Source organism: Ovis aries, chromosome 17, assembly GCF_016772045.2.
Source record: "Ovis aries strain OAR_USU_Benz2616 breed Rambouillet chromosome 17, ARS-UI_Ramb_v3.0, whole genome shotgun sequence".
NCBI classification, from domain to species: Eukaryota; Metazoa; Chordata; class Mammalia; order Artiodactyla; family Bovidae; genus Ovis; species Ovis aries.
The window spans coordinates 2,729,290-2,749,709 of record NC_056070.1 but is presented as its reverse complement, the minus strand read 5'-3'; the positions used below and the strand labels follow the sequence as shown (position 1 = coordinate 2,749,709).

General features: G+C 39.4%; 1 protein-coding gene across 3 annotated transcripts in view; it reads left to right on the top strand.

Moving 5' to 3' along the window:
* Positions 1-1,232: 1,232 nt before the first annotated feature.
* Positions 1,233-20,420, top strand: part of RBM46 (RNA binding motif protein 46) — a 55,981-nt gene continuing 36,793 nt past the window's right edge. For 2 of the 3 annotated variants that reach the window (XM_004017180.6, XM_027980317.3), the window contains exons 1-4: positions 1,829-1,960; positions 13,407-13,568; positions 14,457-14,924; positions 15,409-16,191. In XM_004017180.6, coding sequence (XP_004017229.1) covers positions 13,418-13,568; positions 14,457-14,924; positions 15,409-16,191 — 1,402 coding nt within the window. In that variant the 5' untranslated portion in view covers positions 1,829-1,960; positions 13,407-13,417. Of the gene's footprint in view, positions 1,415-1,828; positions 1,961-13,406; positions 13,569-14,456; positions 14,925-15,408; positions 16,192-20,420 lie in introns of those variants that run through there. The other variant, XM_042234245.2, reaches the window with a different exon arrangement.

The window sequence follows — 20,420 nt, the reverse complement described above, 5'->3', positions numbered from 1 at the left end:
GAAAGTATCATGTGGTTGGGAATTAGGGGGCTGTGTTACTGTGTAACTCAGTGGATTATTCTGTGCATCAAGTTTCTCATTCGTTAATGGAGAAGCTACATGATCTAGGGTCTATCTAGTTCTAATATTCTTTCAGTCTATTTAGGAGATGGTTCCTAAAGCCATCTTTTTCTTTCTTTGTCTGCCATATAAACCCAAACTCTATCTTTAAAGAAGGCAAAATTCAGTATTATGCGTGCAGAAAGCCACACAACTGTATCCTTGAAAAGCTGGTTTTACCCAAGCATACAGCCTGGTGCATCAGCTTGGCCACAGCCAAATCACTTTCCAAACTGATCAGCGGTAGGTTTCTAGGTCTCCGATTCAGCCCATTTTCTTGTACACTTAAACCATTCAAACTTTGTGAGTCTACTGCAAATCTGCCTTATATTTCCCCAACCCCTCCACAAGTCTTTATTTAAAAAGGCCCACAGACAGAGGAGAAGGCAATGGCACCCTACTCCAGTACTCTTGCCTGGAAAATCCCATGGGCGGAGGAGTCTGGGAGGCTGCAGTCCATGGGGTCGCGACGTCGGACACGACTGAGCGACTTGACTTTCACTATTCACTTTCATGCAGTGGAGAAGGAAATGGCAACCCACCCCAGTGTTCTTGCCTGGAGAATCCCAGGGACGGGGGAGCCTGGTGGGCTGCCGTCTATGGGGTCGCACAGAGTCGGACAAGACTGAAGCGACTTAGCAGTAGCACGGACAGAGGTGCCTCGTGGGTCATAGGGTCAACACACACACACACACACACACACACACACACTATATATATATGACCGTGCTGGGTCAGACTAGCACCTAAAGACTTGAAAACTCAGAAAACTTTAACAATGCATCCACATTCTTCCCAAGTAAACATTGTAAAGAAGTTCAAGTCCCAGCCCTTGCTTTATAAACATCTCAACAAAACAAGCGCGATCTTTTTTTTTTTTTTTTTTGTATCAGTCTGTGCGCACCTGACCGGATGGCTGGCTCTTCTTCCTCCAATTGGCTAAAGGGTCTGTCATTCCAAGCATTTCCACCCCTCCCCACTTCCCCTGCCCAAGAACTACCTTCGTATTTAAACCTAGGGCCAGGACCACCCCCCCCCGCCGACCCCTTCCTGGGGCTGGTCGCTGATTGGTCGAGACGTCCCTCCACGTGCGCTGCCTAGGCCACCGCGCAGCGCCCGCCGGGAACCCGGCTGTGAGGCTCGAGGACCGCGCGAGCGGCGCCTCGTGGACTCCCCTCCCCCTTGCTGCGCCCCCCCCCCCCGCCCCGCCCCCGCCCTCTACCCCCGCTCCGACCCGCTGGTCCCCGAAACGGTGGCGGCGGTTTGTGGTCGTTGGTCCCACGGATTTAAGACCAATATTTGAAGACCCGAAGGGGTGAGGAGGGGATGGGGGGCCGCGGGGTCACTGCCAAACCGCCTGTAACGGCCGGAGACCGTGCCTCCTGGCCGCAGAAAGCGCGGTCCAGCTCCCCGCCCCGGCAGCCGCGCCGCTGGGACCCGCGCTCGGCTGCAGGCGGCGTCTGCGGGCCGCGCCGTCCCCCGTCCCCGTCTCGTGGGGCGGCAGGAGGACAGGTGCCCTCGGCCGGGCTCCCCACCCCAGGGCGCCTTCTGAGGTGCCTGCGCCCGCGGTTGCCGTCAGCGCCCGCTGGCCGTCCGGCCGTCGGGCCCCGGCCCCGGGATCCCGTCGGGGCCCCTCGGCGGCGCCCTCCGCCCGCGGCGCCGGGCCCTCTCCCCGCCTTATTTCCGCTCTGTGCCGCCGCCTTCCGGCCGTCCCCGCCTGCTGCCTTCCATGTTCTCCTAACACTCTCTCTTCGTCGACCGCCGTGGGTCCAGGCCGCCTGCAGCGTCCGTGCGGCCGTTGTCGGGCCCGCGCGTTCCCTCTGGAGGCTCTGGGACAGCGCCCCGGGCGTCCGACTGCTGGGTGAGGTTTGGCAATCGCGTCGTCCTTCCCGTCATTGAAACGGGGATGAGCCTCGAACTCTCCCCCTCGCCCTGGATGCCCTTCCTTCCCTGCCCGGGGGCTCGCGTGTGTCGGGGGTTGACAGCGGAGGGCTGCGGGCGGAGGGCACCATAACTGACCCCTCTCCCAGACTCGCAGTGCGCGGCCATGGACGGCGTGCGGGCGGGCGTACACGCAGGGTACCATCTTGTTTCTTAAGGCCAGATGGTTTTCATTACTAAGTTTAAAAATACTTCCTTTGGGGTACTGAAAAGACCTCTGAATCTGGAGTCAGGAGACTTTAGATTTCATACGGGCATTGATATTAATTCTGAAAGCCTTGTGAAACTGTTTTATCTGGACAGTCTTGTTTCATATGTGAATTTAGTTTAACGTCGACGTTTCTTTAAGCTGTCTCTTTACACTCTTGATGGATGCTCTATAGCTTTTATCGTGTATGGCGATTCTAACATGGGCCAGTATCAGAAGGGGCATCTGCAGGTGCTTTTCAAAGACGTGGTTTCTTTTACGGGTCTGCCGCTTTGTGTTTGAGGATTGCTATAGAACCCGGAAGCAGGATACGTTGCGTGTAAAAGTAGGCTAATATGAATAACATTCGCGTGTTGATAGAATTTTGCTTAAGGATATATTTTTCTTTCAAGAATCTTAAGCAGTTGGACAAACTTCCATTTAGAGCCTTTCAGGATTAAACTTCACCATGGGCTCTAATCATAGACTTCTTTCCAGAGTACACATTTAAAACATTGTTTGAAAATTAGCTTGTTTGCAATTACGTACCATTGAAGAACATGGCAACCCACTCCAGTGTTCCTGCCTGGAGAATCCCAGGGACGGCGGAGCCTGGTGGGCTGCCGTCTGTTGGGTCGCACAGAGTCGGACACGACTGAAGCGACTTAGCAGCAGCAGCAGCAGCAGCAGTATAGACATAAAGAGACCTCCCTGGTGGCTGAACTGGTAAAGAATCCGCCTGCCTTGCGGGAGACCTGGATTCAGTCCCTGGTTTGGGAAGATCCTCTGGCGAAGGGAAAGGCTACCCACTCCAGTCTGGCTAGAGAATTCCATGGACTGTATAGTCCACGAGGTCACGCAGCGTCGGACACGACTGAACGACCTGCATAGACATAAAGATTACTACTGGTGCTTCAGTTATTAAATATTAGCAGTTCTGTAATTAGCACTGTTTTGATTGTTAATTTTGACTTAAGATTGAGTATTCAACTTGAACATAATACTTGAAATATAGATGTGAGATATGAGTTTTATTGAAATACACGATGTAGCCTTACTGAATATATGATGAGGTAAAAATTATCAGGCATTCAAACATATGCCTAATTTGTGGACCGAAATTAAGGTTTATATTTTTAGTGGTGTCATGTTTGTTGTTAGGAATCTTGGTTTGGTTCTATTGTAAATAGCTTTATCCTGAGTTCAAAAAGCATATAACACTTCCATATTCAAAGCAATATTTTAGACACTTATTAATTTCAGTTATTTTTAAAGTAGTTCAATTTTTAAGTGTTTCTGAATTTAAATCTGCTGTCCAGGGTATTACTGCTGCTGCTAAGTCGCTTCAGTTGTGTCCGACCCTGTGCGACCGCGTAGACGGCAGCCCACTTAGGCTCCCCCGTCCCTGGGATTCTCCAGGCAGGAACACTGGAGTGGGTTGCCATTTCCTTCTCCAATGCATGAAAGTGAGAAGTGAAAGTGAAGTCGCTCAGTTGTGTCCGACTCTTAGTGACCCCATGGACTGCAGCCCACCAGGCTCCTCCGTCCATGGGATTTTCCAGGCAAGAGCACTGGAGTGGGGTGCCATCGCCTTCTTTGACAGTGCTACTTAGAAGTTGTGAAACACCTAGTTCTAAAACTTTTTATACATAGATATATTTAACTGAGGAGTAAAATGTAGGAATAAAAATGTGCTCTCATCTGTAATAAAAGTAATTTAAAGTGGAAGGTAATGGATCCACTTACATCCTTTTATTTTGAAATAATCTTAGACTTACACATCCATACATTTTCAATTATCCTTCTCATTTTTCCAACCATATTGCTATAGTGCAGTCTGTCAGTAAAATGAGTTGTTGCTAAAAAATTTCTGTTGACCTGCTAGCCATGTGCCACAGTCAATAACAACTGAACTAGTCAGAAATTTAATGCCATGTAATTTAAGGGATACCTTAAAGATCTAATGTGCTTTTTATAAGTGTGTTTTGATATTTTTAAAATTAATATATTTTCACTTTTAAATTAGTTTTTAAAAATCAAAATTTATAAAATATCTTCACAACTTCATAAATTTTTACATGATTGATAAGTTGAAGTTTCAGTTTAAGTATAGCTTGAACACAACTGACATTTTTTTAGATGAATGATTTTCACTTAATTTTGTTAAAATTGTGCTTATTTTCCATTAATATATTTTCTATTTTGAAACTCAGTAGGAGTTTGAAACTTGAAATTTTTGTTATTATGATACTTAATGCTAATGAAGATATAGTTAACCATTTCAGGCTAAAGACTTGATTCAGATTGCTGCTTGAATATCTGTCCTGTGATTGGCTAACTATCTTGGTTCTTCCACTTTGGTGGATGTTTTTTTTCTTTTTTTCTTTTTTTACTTTAAAATAGAGATGAAGAGAAATCTTTAAAAGTCCAAAGTTTGGAGAAAAAAGTTTTATCTATGCAAGCTAGAGTCCACATAGGGTACAACAACTTTTAATCTACCCTTCCCACTTTTTATTTTTTATAAACATGGTATGCCCTTCTCATGTTCAGGATCCTCCTTCATTTACTCAGATTATTTGGGTCAATGGGGAAGGAAAAAACCTTGTAAAACAGGTAGCACTGTGAATCACAGCTGAAAGTGACGGAGGACTAATTGAGTCTTGGAAGCTTCAATTGATAATATCAGCTTTGTCATAATGTATAGGCCTGCTATGCCTCTTTGGAATTTTGGTAATTCTCAGATTCTGAAATATTCTGACATGATTATAAAAATACGGTATGCCTGCTTTAGATTTGACTTATGATTTTCTTGTTGAGGTTCTTGAATTCTGGCTCTTTTGTAAACATATTTTGGCTAAATAAAGTATGGTCTTCATGTTAGATATTTTTCAGCTTTCTTAAATGTGAATTAGATATATGTATATGTTACTTTTTGTTTGGAAAACTTGAAGATAAGAACATACTCTTTTTTTAAAGAGAGTGAGATTGGCGATTCTTCGGTGTATCTTATACTTCTGTAATTTCAAGTTTTTGTATTTTGAGATTTCTTGAAATGTACTAAATATAGCATACATTTTTACTATCTCTTTAGAAAAAAAGTCTTTAATATGGGGTCTGGCCTATTATTTAAACATGGGACTCTAGATAATATCCTTAAAAATACAACTTCAGTGACGTGGGCTAACCCAAGATATATATCTATAAACTAATTGTGAGGGTAGGGTGGGTTGCAGAAATCAGCCATTTGGAGCAGACTGTGCATTATAGTAAAAAAAAAAAAAAAGGCCAGAACTGTTTTGGATAAAACAGAAGCAGAATCTGTATTTATCTGTTGTGCTTATAGGCAGTGAATTTCATGTGTAAGGTAACATATTAAACTAGAGTCTCTCTTTCCTCATCCTTTTTCTTGCAGCATGTTTGAAAAATGGAAATCTCACACTTTGCTTTTCTCTACATTGTGTCAACATGATGTCCTTAGTGCAGTGGGCCGTTACGGTGTCCTGTGGGGTCCGCTAAGGTCCCTCTAGAATAAATGATGGGCTTCCCTGGTGGCTCTGACAGTCAAGCGTCCACCTGCTGTGTGGGAGACCTGGGTTCAGTCCCTGGGTTGGGAAGATCCGTTGGAAGAGGGCATGGAGAACCAACCAATTCTCCGGTATTCTTGCTTAGAGAATTCCCTGGACAGAGGAGCCTGGCAGGCTGTAGTCCATGGGGTCGCAAAGAGTCAGACAGGACTGAGCAACTAAGCACACAGAATAAATGATGGAAGAGAGCCAGAGTTTATAAATCTCTTAAGAGTTTGAAGGTTTGGGTCTCAGGTCTTTTCAATTACTAGTTTTATGACCTTAAGCAAGTTTATTTACTCTTAATTTTCCAGTGTATAAAATTTGAGGGATTTAAGGTCCGCTTGCAATTCTGATACTTTCTTACTGCAAAGTCAGCAGTGATGGTATAATGGCAAAACCTGGAATAAAACAGTCTTAAATCGAGAAATGTAGTTATATCATTTAAAATGCTCTTAATTTTAAAGGAATGATAGTAGAAAAATTTGGGTTTATTCAAAGATGAAAGGCTGGTTAGCTAATCTTTAATGATTCTGACTGTCAGAGTAGCATCTCTTTTATAATAATCTATTAATAATAGTTTATTGGATTTATATGACACTAATAAAATATATTCCTAAAGTATAGTGTAAGATACACAGCTGGATGTACAGACTTAAGACTTTTCCTTGGGTAAGGCTTTTTTCCTACTTCTGCCAGTTAATAAATATATGAGGCCAGTAAATTAGAAGAATCTGAAAAACATATAAAGAGAAATGAGACATTACCAGCCATGGTGAAATGAACATGGAAGGAGGAATTGAAGAAAAGCTGAACAGCTTTTTACCTTTTCTGGAAATGGGCCTTTACATAGTAGCTGTATTATTTAAAACAAGAGTTCTTTAGGATATCAGTTATACCTGTTCTTCAAGTGTAAATACATTTTTAAAATGAATTGTCAGTACCCAAATAATATTGAGTAGATACTCTTATTATAAAGATGACAGAATGTTTTATTCTGAATCAAAGATGAATAAGGATGACTATTTAAACCAGTATTGAATTCTGTTACTATCACTAGTCAGACTTGGGAAGATTTAAGTTGTTTTTTGATTATATTTGGAAAGATAGCTGTTAATTAAACTTGAAAATATGTGAAAGTTGTGTCCTGGAAGAGGAGAATAAGTGAGGTCATTTCATGGATGGGGCACAAGTTGATAAAAGATGAGAGAGGAAGGTTGAACTGGTGAGTTGAACCTAAGAAGATGAAATTTAGTATGAGCCTAAAATCTGGTTACTTGTTATAGGGCTAAGGCAGATGTAAGTTTGTTTTTTTGACAGTTTGCTCAATTTGAGCTGTCAGTGTCATGTAGCTGTGTCAGACACTAATGTCTTTCTTTGCACTCGTGGCCTTTTCAGTTTCAAAGGAAAGAGGTTGGTGAGGAAGCTTGAAACTATCATAGAAGAGGCAGTTAATACACTCATTTTCCAAATGGCTCTATAGAAAGCTAGTTACCAAGGAAAGCTAGAATATCATATTGAAATGTTTGGGAAACACAGGGTTAAAGTGGAAAGATTTGTTTTCATTAAAATTTTTGTGGCCTTTGTTCATTGTGATGCTCCTAAGAGGGAAGTATAGTGATTCCCAGGTGTATTTAGGCATAAAACACATTTTTGAGGCCTGCTAATAGCTCCTGGAATAATCATTTTAGGAATATCATTTTAGAAAATGTTGGATTAAAGAAACAGAATCCTCCTGTGATGTAGAAGATGCGGGTTCGATCCCTGGGTCGGGAAGATCCCCTGGAGAAGGGAATGGGAGCCCACTTCAGCATTCTTATCTGGAGAAGCCCATGGACAGAGTAGCCTGGTGGGTCGCAAAGAGTAGCTCATTACTGAAGCAGTTTAGCACACATGCACAATAATATTAAGCCTGGAGAAGGAGAGAATTGTTTTTCAAAAGCAGTTATATGAAATGGGCATGTTCAGTTTGGCCAGAAGGATAGAGTCAGAACCTGTAGGTGAAAGTTACAAGGAAAAATACAATGATTCGTTAAAAAGACCTTTATTAAAGAATTAGCCAAAGTTATGTTGTTGTAAGGATTCAAAAATAAGATGGGTGACTGCTTTGCAGCAAAGTTGGTTGAGTTAAATGATTTTAAGATCTCTAATTAAAGTTTGAAGTTATTTTATTAGGAGTTTTCCGAAACGTCCATTGATGGATTCCCCCCTGCCCAAGTTTATACAGTATTTTTAAAAAATCATGCTGTAGTTTTAATTGATTTGTTCTTTTAAACATTTTTTAAAAACTGTTATTGTGAAAAAAAATCTGGATTCAGGTTATATGATCTCAGGTAAATTATGTTACTTTCTGGACATCTCAGATTTTCAAATAAGTAAAATAAGAGTAATATAAAGTAGGGGTTTAGGAATCCCATATTTAGGCAGATTGATCTCTAAATTGCACGTCTACCGTACCAAACACTATCAATTTATAGGCACTATGACTTTTACCTCTCTTATTCTCAGCTTATTTATTTTTAAAATGGAAAATAATATCTTAGAGGGTAAGTACTAAATGAGATAATGTGTGTAATGTGCTTGTCATCATGCAGAGTATAAATGTGCTAAATAAATGAATGCAGAAATAAGTGTACAGTGGAATTTCAGAAATTAGTAAGGTAAAAGTGTTAAAGTGATTTGTCAAAGATCTGTGGACTGAGAACTAGAACTCTCGCCCCTTACGATTAGTTAAACCACAATGTATCTTCCTTCCTGTCTCTTTCTTTGAGTAGCAAGCTAGTGACTGTGCCAGGGAATGTACTCTGTGGTAGGGATTTGGGAATAAAAGACCAGACTCTGCTTAAGATCTGTCAGGGGTTGGGGGATGAGGGGACAGCAGGGACTTACAGTCCCGCACTCTGAGATGGTAGCAGTACAGAAGGATATAGCATCTAATTTAGCATGGAGAAGGGAGGGTAGGCGATGGTTTGTTTTTGTTTGTTGGTTTTTTTTTTTGGGGGGGGGGAATATTAAGTGTGGGAAAGGCAAAGAGAGCAAGAGAGGACTGGGGAGCAGCCTGTGCAGAGGCTGGTGTGTGAGAACATGGTGGGTTTGCAAAAGTGCAACTACGTGAGCTTTGTTGTTGACAGACAAGAAGCGAAGTTTGAGAGAGAGAGGCTGGGGCAGGTTAGGAAAGGACCTTTATGACGCTTTTAAAAGAGAGTTTATCAGTTGCTTCATTTGCTATTATTTTCTCCCATTCAGAAGGCTGTCTTTTCACCTTGCTTATAGTTTCTTTTGTTGTGCAGAAGCTTTTAATTTTAATTAGATCCCATTTGTTTATTTTTGCTTTTATTTCCAGAATTCTGGGAGGTGGATCATAGAAGATCCTGCTGTGATTTATTTCTGAGAGTGTTTTGCCTATATTCTCCTCTAGGAGTTTTATAGTTTCTGATCTTACATTTAGATCTTTAATCCATTTTGAGTTTATTTTTGTGTACGGTGTTAGAAAGTGATCTAGTTTCATTCTTTTACAAGTGGTTGACCAGTTTTCCCAGCACCACTTGTTAAAGAGATTGTCTTTACTCCATTGTATATTCTTGCCTCCTTTGTCAAAGATAAGGTGTCCATATGTGTGTGGATTTATCTCTGGGCTTTCTATGTGTATAACGGACTTTTGGTCTCAGAGGGAGAGGGAGAGGGTGGGATGATTTGGGAGAATGGGAATTCTAACATGTATACTATCATGTAAGAATTGAATCGCCAGTCCATGTCTGACGTAGGGTGCAGCATGCTTGGGGCTGGTGCATGGGGATGACCCAGAGAGATGTTGTGTGGAGGGAGGTGGGAGCGGGGGTCATGTTTGGGAACGCATGTAAGAAGTAAAGATTTTAAAATTAAAAAAATAAATTAATTAATTTAAAAAAAAAAGAAAAAAAAAAAAAAGAGAGTTTAGGTTTTATCTTTAAAGAACAGTGGAAAATCCCTGAAATGACCTTTTGCTAATGGTAGCATATCTAGCTACCGTTAGTAAAAGTAGCATATGCTCTTGATATTCACAGAAAAGCGACAAGTTAAGCTCCTTGAACTCTTAGTTTCTACTTACAAATGATAACTACTGTTAAAGTTCCCTGTAAATTTTTCCAAATCATGTGTCTTTAATTTTTGTATTCACAAGCATCTGTGAGTGTATACATATATATCTTTAAACAAAACACATGGTTGATACATAGTCAATGTGTTGTTTTCCAACTTATTCTCATGTGATATTTCTTAAATATTTTTCCATATCAGCACACACAAATCTATGACATTCTTTAATAGCTGCATAACATTCCATTATGTAGTTACACCATAATTTTAAAATCATTCCTTATTGGTAGACAACTAGAAATTTTTTAGACTTTTTATTTTGAATACAGTGTTTCAGTGAACATGCTTGTGTTTATATCTTTATATACTTGTACAATATATCTGTGGGTTAATTTCTTAGTAATTACTGAGTATATACAATTTTAGAATTTAATTTAATGCCCAGAGTGTATGAAATCATGTTAAGGATTTTTTTTTTTAATTTTCTGTTAGCATCTTCATCCAGCAAATAATTACTAAGTACCTACTGTGTGCTGAGCACTGTGTTGGTTAATAGGAAAAGTGTTCAAGGCAGATAGGAATCTCTGCTTTTATGCATCTCAGAGTTTAAGCCACAGAATGTCTGCAGGTATTTTGTTTGGTTTCTGTAGTTTTTGTTATTATTTTTATAATTGAATTAATTTCCAAGGTTTTCTTTTCTTTTTTTTTTTTTAAACCCTGCAACATTTTGTTTTCAAGAAACCATGAACCTCTTGTAGAGATCAGTTCAGTTCAGTTCAGTCACGCAGTCGTGTCTGACTCTGTGACCCCATGAGTCGCAGCACGCCAGGCTCAGAATCTCCAGTGGCTCCACCTTTACTCAGAATCAACGCTGAGGACCTTTAGCACCGGACTTAGAAGATTTGTGTGGTGTGGCAGCTTGTTACCTTGCTGACTTTGTCTCCTACTATTCTCTTCTTGGCTTTACCATACTGGTCCCCTTGCTCACCTCAGATGTGCCATGCACGCTTCTGTTCTTGGGCTTCTGTCCTCATTTTCCCATTTGTGGTGTTCTTCCCAAATAACTGCAATGACCAGGTTCCTCAGTTCTTTGCTCAAATGTTATCTTCTCAGGAACCTCTGAATATTAGTTATCTGATTAAAATTGTACACCGTCTTTGGCACCTCTTCCTCAATCATGTACCCTGTTCATTTTCCTCCTCCTGTTATCTTTTAACATATTATTTACATATTACTTATATTATCATTTGTTTCTCTTCTTGGAGTATAAGCTGTGCAAGGGAGCAATTTTGATTTTTACCTTACTGATGTATCCCAGACTTAGTGAATAGTGTCTGGCACACAGTTTGTCCTTAATAAACATTCATTGAGGAAATGAATGTGTGAAATCATGTTTGCAGTCCCTGGTCAGCAGTTTTTTTTTAAATTGTTTTATTGTTTGTTATACAATAGTATTATTTTCCTAAAAGTTAACATTAAGTATATATATTATTGTATTAATTAGATAATAAATTTATAGTGCTTATATGCAAACTACTATTTTAAGCCCTTTATGCTTAATCCTGTCAGCAACTTTATGAAATAGAAACTGTTATTTTCTAGTTTTAGAGACAAACTGAGGCCAAACTTGCCCAAAGCCGTAGCTGATAAGGGGAGGAACCAGAGGTGACATTTAAGCAGTCATTTAGGTACCTGAGTTTGCTCTTGATTATGATACCATGCTGCTCTTTCTACTGTAAGAAAATTAGGTTTTTATTATGTTGTGCGGCAGATCATTTCCCCCCGTCTGTAATTTTCTGCCTTCAAAACAGTTACTACTTATGTAGTAAAAATGAAGTGCAAGTCACTTAGTCGTGTCCAGCTCTGCAGCCTCATGGACGCTTCAGGCCAGAATATGGGAGTGGGTAGCCTTTCCCTTCTGCAGGAGATCTTCCCAACCCAGGGTTCAAACCCAGGTCTCCCACATTGCAGGCGGATTCTTTACCATTGGAACCAGCAGGGTAGTAAAAGTAATTTAGTACTATTTTTCTTTGAGACTTTTTTGTTCATTTCTTAGAAGAGCCTTCTTGATTCTAAGATAAAGTAAATTCACTCATTTCCCCTTTAGTTTTGATCTGTTTCAAAGTAGTCAGGTACTCATTTTTATATCATCTTGACAGCACTGAGATTTTGTCTGAAAGGGACAAAATTTCTGGAACAGTGGTTAGGAACCTAGCATAGTCAGCTCTCTGTATCCATGGTTCCACAACTGCAAATTCAACCAACTTTTGATCAAAAATATTTGAAAAATAGTTCCAGAAAGTTCCTCAGACTTGAATTTGCCACACATACTGGCATATATAGCATTTGCATTGTATTTATAGCTCTTTAGATTATGTTTATATTATATTGTAAGTGATCTATAGAGATGGTTGAAGTATATGGGAAGATATGCATAGGTTAGCAGCAGCAGCAGCATAGGTTATAGGCAAACAACTATGCTGTTTTATGTGAGGTTTGAGCATATGTGGGTTTTGGTGTCCTTGGGAGTTCTAGAATCATCCCCTATGGATCCTGAGCGATGAAAAATGACTGTGCTGATTCAAGTAAGATATAATTGAGAACAGGCTGTGGGGATATACAGGAAAAGATTGATTTCAAGAAATATTTAGAAGGAAATATATGCAGGTTTTTGTGGCTGATTAGCTGAGTCAAAGGAAGGCCTCAGGATTAAGTCCCCGAGTTTCTGGCTGTGACACTTTGGAGAAGGAGTAATAAGTAATCCTTGTGGTGCCATTATCGATTGGCCAGATGAATTGATGGAGATAAGGTAAAATAGAAAGGAACAGATTTGGAGGATAAAATGACATTCAGTTTTAAATCTGTTGACTTCAAGATGCCAGTTAAAAATCTCATTCTTAGTGCTTGCTAGGCAAACTCAGTAGGCAGTTTGATAACAACCGGTAGCTTAATAGAGAGCCTTGGACTGCTACATTTAGCTGTGTGGGTGCATGAGCTGCTTTCCTTCTATGTTGTTTTCAGAAGTGTATCATTGATGCAACTGGATAGCTTGGAAGGAACTGTAAAGAGACTTTGTGGGTATGGTATATACGATAATGGATGTTTGTAGCTATGTTTCTCATCACTCAGAAGAAAACTCAGATATTTTAGAACTAAGAAGGACTTTCTCAGGTCACCTAATTTTAGCTAGATCATTTTAGAATTTCTGGATACTTCGTTACTATTTCTGCTGGCTGTTTTCTCCTCTAACTCCTTTCACTTACTCCTGTTTTCCCACATTTGTTTTTGTTGTTCCTTTGTCTTTTTCACTTTCGCATCCCTTTCTTTGTAGCTCATGCCTTATAAAGGTACTGCTTAACTGATTAGAGACATTAAAGGAGGTTTCCAGCTTCCCCTGTAGGGAAGAACTTGGGGCCAAGGCTTCAGTGATCTCTGAATATAGCAGCCACAACTATTCTTGGTTTTTTGTGTCTCAGAGAAATGCTTCATAGGTTCCTCCTGGAGCTCCATGTCATAAACACTTCTCTTAAACTTTGCTTTAGGAGCTGCAGCCATGAGTGAAGAAACTGTAGATGGGACAAACGGGTGCAGCAAAGTGCGGACTGGTACTCAGAATGAAGCGGCGCTGCTTGCTTTGATGGAAAAGACTGGATACAACATGGTTCAAGAAAACGGGCAAAGAAAGTTTGGTGGTCCACCTCCAGGTGTGGATTTTTTTTTATGTTCAAAAGATTGGATGTTTAATGCAGTCATTTACATTAGATAAATATCTCCACAAGTATCCCAGACAAATAGCTCTTTCCTTGAAACCGCTTTAAGACTTCAGCAGTCATTTTTACTGTTGTGAAGGAGAGGAGGTAGATTATGTTTGTTACGTGTGTCTTTCCCTGAACATTCTACTGATGGTTTAAGTAGCAGTTAAGAAATAAGTCAGGATTAGGGGAAAGTGGGCTCTAGCTATGAAAGGGGAGGGCATTTGGGGAGGAATCAGAAAGAGTAACAAGTGGAGGAGTGGTGTTTATGCTAGATGCAAGCAGATTAGTAGATATAATGTTTTGCCTTTCTACCAGTAGCCAGTACAGTTTCCTTGCTCAAAACCCTCGGGTTCACTTTGTGTGAGACTTAGACGAGAATCATGGCCTCTAACGGCAGTGATGGCTGCTTTGCCTGTCATTGACTCCTCCCTCAAGTATGCGCTTCCCATACAGACCTTCTTGCTGTGTGCTCTTCTAATATAACTCATATAAAAAGTACTTGCTTTTCTCTTTTCTGATATGTTCTCAAGGCTCATTCCTTCATTTGATTCAGGTCTCTGCTTAAACCTCATGTGCTTAGAAAAGATGTGCCTGATTACCAAAAATATCAACCCTCTGTGGCCTTATTCTGCTTCATAGCACTCACTACTCGTTGTCGTCTTTTTCTGTTGAATATAAGCTTCATGAAGGAAGGAGGCTTCTAGTTTGTTGATTGTTGTATCCCCAGTATGTATAATAGTGCTTGGCATATAGAAGGCTCACAGTAAATCTGTGGAATGAATTACTGAATAGTAAACATAAATACCTTATTAGAATTTGTCTATTTTTGTCTTTCAGGCTGGGAAGGTCCACCTCCGCCTCGAGGCTGTGAAGTTTTTGTAGGAAAAATACCTCGTGATATGTATGAAGATGAGTTAGTTCCTGTATTTGAAAGAGCTGGGAAAATATATGAATTTCGACTTATGATGGAATTTAGTGGTGAAAATCGAGGTTATGCTTTTGTGATGTATACCACAAAAGAGGAAGCCCAGTTAGCCATTAGAATTCTTAATAATTATGAAATTAGACCAGGGAAATTTATCGGTGTGTGTGTAAGCTTGGATAACTGCAGATTATTTATTGGAGCTATTCCGAAAGAAAAGAGGAAAGAAGAAATCTTGGATGAAATGAAGAAAGTCACAGAAGGAGTTGTAGACGTCATTGTGTACCCAAGTGCGACGGATAAGACCAAGAACCGTGGCTTTGCATTTGTGGAATATGAATCTCACAGAGCTGCTGCTATGGCTAGGAGGAAACTGATTCCAGGTAAATTCATCCTTTCCAAAGCTTGTTTTTCTGTGTGAACCTTACTGTACATTTGAAAAAATAGCAGTACCTCGTAGATCAATTTATAAAAATATGTAGTGCCCTTGAAGAGGAATAGAAATTAAGAAAGTAAAACAAATAATTCTAAAAGAATATGATCCTATATAATGAGTCATTTGTTAACAGTTTACTGATTTACTGAATGTATACAGTTTTGTTTAGCTCTTAGTTGTTGTTTGATAAGGACAGTACCTAATCCTTCTAATAAAGGTGTTGAATTGTATTTGTTCTTTTGACTCTCAAAATTAATTTCACTGTAAGTCTGTCTCAGTTCACCTTAGTAAAAACTTGTGTGAATAGGAAACTAATACTTTACCAAATACATTATATGTATTTGAGTTTCTGTTTCTTTGGAGAAACAGTTTTACTTATTTTTGATTTAGATTTATTTTAGTTGTCTTCAAATTAATTTATTTTTTTACAGGAACCTTCCAACTGTGGGGCCATACCATTCAGGTGGATTGGGCTGACCCAGAGAAAGAGGTTGATGAGGAAACCATGCAGAGAGTTAAAGTTCTCTATGTACGAAATTTAATGATCTCAACTACTGAGGAAACAATTAAAGCAGAATTCAATAAATTCAAACCTGGTACAGTTGAGCGAGTAAAGAAACTTAGAGATTATGCTTTTGTTCACTTTTTCAACCGAGAAGATGCAGTGGCTGCCATGTCAGTAATGAATGGAAAATGCATTGATGGAGCAAGTATTGAGGTAACACTGGCAAAACCCGTAAATAAAGAAAACACTTGGAGACAGCATCTTAATGGTCAGATTAGCCCCAATTCTGAAAACCTGATTGTGTTTGCTAACAAAGAAGAGAGTCACCCCAAAATTCTAGGCAAGCCGCCAACTCTTCCAGCTCGTCTCAATGGCCAGCATAGCCCAAGCCCCCCTGAAATTGAAAGATGCACTTACCCGTTTTTTCCTGGAACAAAGCTTACTCCAATTAGTATGTATTCTTTAAAATCCAATCATTTCAATTCTGCAGTAATGCATTTGGATTATTACTGCAACAAAAATAATTGGGCACCACCAGAATATTATTTATATTCAACAACAAGTCAAGATGGGAAAGTACTCTTGGTATATAAAATTGTTATTCCTGCTATTGCAAATGGATCCCAGAGTTACTTCATGCCAGACAAACTCTGTACTACGTTAGAAGATGCAAAGGAACTGGCAGCCCAGTTTACATTACTTCATTTGGGTAAGTTTATAAGTACTTTAAACAACATAGTATAATATGAAATTAGAAAGTATTATTATAAATTATTTATGAATTTATTTTGTTTGAACTCAACATTAGTGGTGAGTATTTAACATAAATTTTGCCTCAGTTTTGTCAACTCATGCTAAATTTTATTGAGACTTTTGTTTGATCTTCCTATATTTAGTTTTTTACTTATTTACTGGGGGAAACATTTGGTTTTGATTTACTGAGAGTTCACTATCTTAATTTATCAATTTACTGTTTTTGTAGTGACTAATCCTCATTTGAAATAATTTCTGTGTAAGTTGCAGTATTTATTACTTAAACCAGTTTATAAGAATGTTTTACATCCTTGGTGAAGTCTGCACGATAATCTTTTTTTGAGAGCAGGCTTAGGCTTAAAATCAGAAGCATTTCAGATGGGTCATGTGTAGACACACCTTATGCTCACCAATCTGGAAATCTGTCGTTATTACTCATGAAAAACAAGAAGCAAGAGATGTTTATGACCATTCTCTTTAATTTCATGCTTTTAAAAAAGTTTCTCTAAAGCATTTGAGGGATAAAGACACACTTTGGGCCATATGCTAACTAAATATTTGGCCTTGTGAAGAAAGAGATGTAACACCACTCTGGTGTCTTCCTTCTGCTGTTTTTACTGATCTGTGTTAGTCTCTGCTGACTGTCCTCCCCTTGCACTAGTCTGTTTCGTTTTTTAATGCAGCTGTAGGTTTCAGTTGGTTATCACTTTGTGTTTAAAATAATATTTATTAGAAGAATACTGGCTTATTGAAAGTCACAATAGAATGGAAAGGTCTCCTACTAAGGATTGTAATTGTCCTTGATCGCAATTGTCAGGCATAGCTTAACATTAATCTGTTATATAGTTGTATATTGCTGAAGAGTGCATCTGTTATATGTTCTCAAATTTGTTAAGGAGAGGAAATCAAAAAGGAAAATCATTGTTAAAGGGAGAGTAATTTTTGTACTCATTGTAGACTTGCTTATGTATCATGGCCACTCCCATGGTATTACAAATACTTTTAGGAGATTCTGATTTGGAAGTGGAGTCAGAATTGTAGGGCTGAAGGGAGGTTCCCTACAAGAAACTTGTCAGCAGTGTTCTCAATTATTAGTTTGGAGTTTGGAAATTTTACAATCATCTAAGTTAATTAAGTCTTAGATGTGATTTCAGTTAATGTACAAAACATTGGGTTGGCCAGAAAGTTTGAGTTTTTCTGTACGATGATATGTGTATGCGTGCTAAAATCACTGCAGTCATGTCAACTCTTTGCAACCCCATGGACTGTAGCCCACCAGGCTCCTCTGTCCATGGATTCTCCAGGCAAGAATGCTGGAGTGGGGTGCCATGGTCTCCTCCAGGGGATCTTCCCCGCCCAGGGGTATGTTTCCTGCACTGGCAGGTGGGTTCTTTACCACTAGTGTCCCCTGGGAAGCCTGTATGATGATAGAGAAAAACTGAAACGAACGTTTTGGCCAACTCAATAGAATCCTTCAGTTTTTCTTTTAATAAAGACAGTCTGAGTTAAAGATAAAATTAGGTGGATAGCAAATGATTAACAGTGTTCTTAGAGAAAATGGATCCAATTATTCTTTCAAAGTGGAATGTTTGGCATTCAGTTGCTGAGCAAGATACTTGTGTTTGAAACATATTTTATTTCTATATATTCATTTTCTTTACAAATTTAAATTTGCAAGATTCTTAAAACATTTTTTTTTAGTTTGTCAAATTTTCTGTTTAGACATAGTTTACCCATCTACTTGTAAATTCCATTATTAAGATGTTTTTCACTTGAGTCCTAGGGCCATAGTTAACTCCTATTCACCTGTAGTTCCCAAAGACAACCCCTGTTCAATTATAGTATTTCCAACTTGATTATGTTTATTAGGGATACAGTTAATGTCAAGGAATGAAGTTCTTAGAGGGCACAGACAGTTTGCTTTAGTCTTCTATTACACATTTTATCAACGTATATCAAAACTGCTTATAATAAAAAATTGAACAGTTTGTTTTATTTTTCAGTTTCAGTCCATCATCAGACAAAAGCCAAGATCCAAATGCAGGCCAAATTTTGAGTTTCATACGCAAGGCCAGGGGCCTTGTCCATAGATAGTAGCACACAAACTGTGATTGACTAGAAATCAGAATGAAGGCTAAGTTAAGAGGCAGCTAAAGCAGGAAAAGAGAATTCAAGGAAATGAAAAAATCAGAAATCAGAAGTCTAGAAATCTTTAATAAGAAAACAAACATCAGACTTTCAGAGGTCTTTAAAGTAGGCAGCCGGAAAGTGACATATTGCCACAAGGCAGGTTAGGAATAGGTTGAATACTGTTGGCAGTGCTTTGGCGTGCTTGTTCTGCTGTTAGCGTTGGATCCTTTGGACTTTGATGAGTTGTGCCTTTTTATGTGCAGTTTCCTTTAAATAAAGGTTGCAGAGTTTCACTGGGTGGCTCAGGGTTGAGATCAGTTGGTAACAGTGTTGTGTTTTTAGAGGGGAAGAGATGGTGTGTTACTGATGTCCTGCATGTTTCAAGCATTAGGTTGTTCCAAGCAAGTTCCAACCAAGAGGTTGCTACTGGTTCCTGGAATTCCTCAAATGTGAGTGAAAGTGAAAGTCGCTCAGTCCTATCCGACTCTGTGACTCCATGGAGTATACATATACAGTCCGTGGAATTCTCTAGGCCAGACTCCTGGAGTGGGTAGCCTTTCCCTTCTGCAGGGGATCTTCCAAACCCAGAGATTGAACCCAGGTCTCCCTCCTTGCCAGGCAGATTCTTTACTATCTGAGCCACAAGGGAATCCCAAGAATATTGGAATGGGTAGCCTATCGCTTCTCCAGTGGATCTCCCCAACTCAGGAACCGAACCGAGGTCTCCTGCATTGCAGGTGAATTCTTTACCAACTGAGCCATCAGGGAAGCCCCCTCAAATATAGTTCATTAAGTATGAAATCATATTTTGGCTCTGTTTTCTTGAAGAATTTGAATCTAATTTCTTCGTGAATTTAACTGCTATTAATATTTTAAGATTTTTTTAGGTGTACACCTATTTTCTTTAGGTGTAGCATTTTATTTGCTTTGACACTCTTCTCTTTCAGTTTTGATGCTATTTTGATGCTGTTAAATCTTTCCTTAATGATCTTTGGCTGTTCTATGCTGTATAAACAATCATTTGCCTTTTTGTCTCAGCTCTTTAAGAGTGGGCTTTCACTGTCCATGTTTGTTTTAGCTTCACTATGCCTGTTTTTCAAGTCTGAAAAATAAAAGAAAAAAATAGATTTCATTTAGTTAAATGATGATTATTGGTGTTGAGGAACATGGAAGTTTTTTCAAGGGAGAGCAGGCATCTATAGAAGTACCAAATCAGAGTACTTCTGGCGACCATTTAGTGCTCTTACTAGAGTCCAAAATATTCTTGTTGCATAGTAATGTAAAATGAATTTTTAAAATATTCTGTTTTTTTTTGTTTCCATTTATAGTAAGCTTTATTTTAAGCAAAATACTTTATGAAAAGCTGGAAGCTGGGGTTCTTGCTAAAATTGAACCCTTATTATTTTTTACTTCAAAGATAGAGACTGTCTTCATCTTCAGGATGTCAGAGAGTAACCTCCCTGGGAACTCAATACTCAACCAACAAGATAAGAAATTATCTATCACTTGGTCATTCAACATTAGGAAGCTGTAATAAATGGGATGCTCAATGGGTTTAAGGGCTTCCCCGGTGGCTCAGCAGTAAGGAGTCTGCCTGCAGTACAGGAGATGCGGGTTCAGTCCCTAGGTTGGGAAGATCCCCTGGAGAAGAAAATGGCAACCCACTGCAGTAGTTTTGCCTGGAAAATTCCAGGGACAGAAGAGCCTAGCAGGCCACAGCCCATGGGGTTGCAAAGAATTGTACATGAATTAGCAACTAGACCACCACACCACCATCAGTAGGTTTAATGGGTAGAATACAGACTTGGGGGCTAGGAGATAGGTTTTATACTAAATATTTGATGTTTGGAAACATCTCGGGTCATTCTGTATCACATCTTTTTACACAGGCCTTTTCTGTCTCATAATTTTTATCTATTTAATAATTGACCAGAGTATCAGTATGAATAATCCTGCTTTTCCTAAAACTTTGCCTTCCAATATTGCCATAGCTTTCCTCTGGAGAAGTCTTCACTATTGAGGAGACAGAAATTGAGGAGATAAAAGTCCTACTAG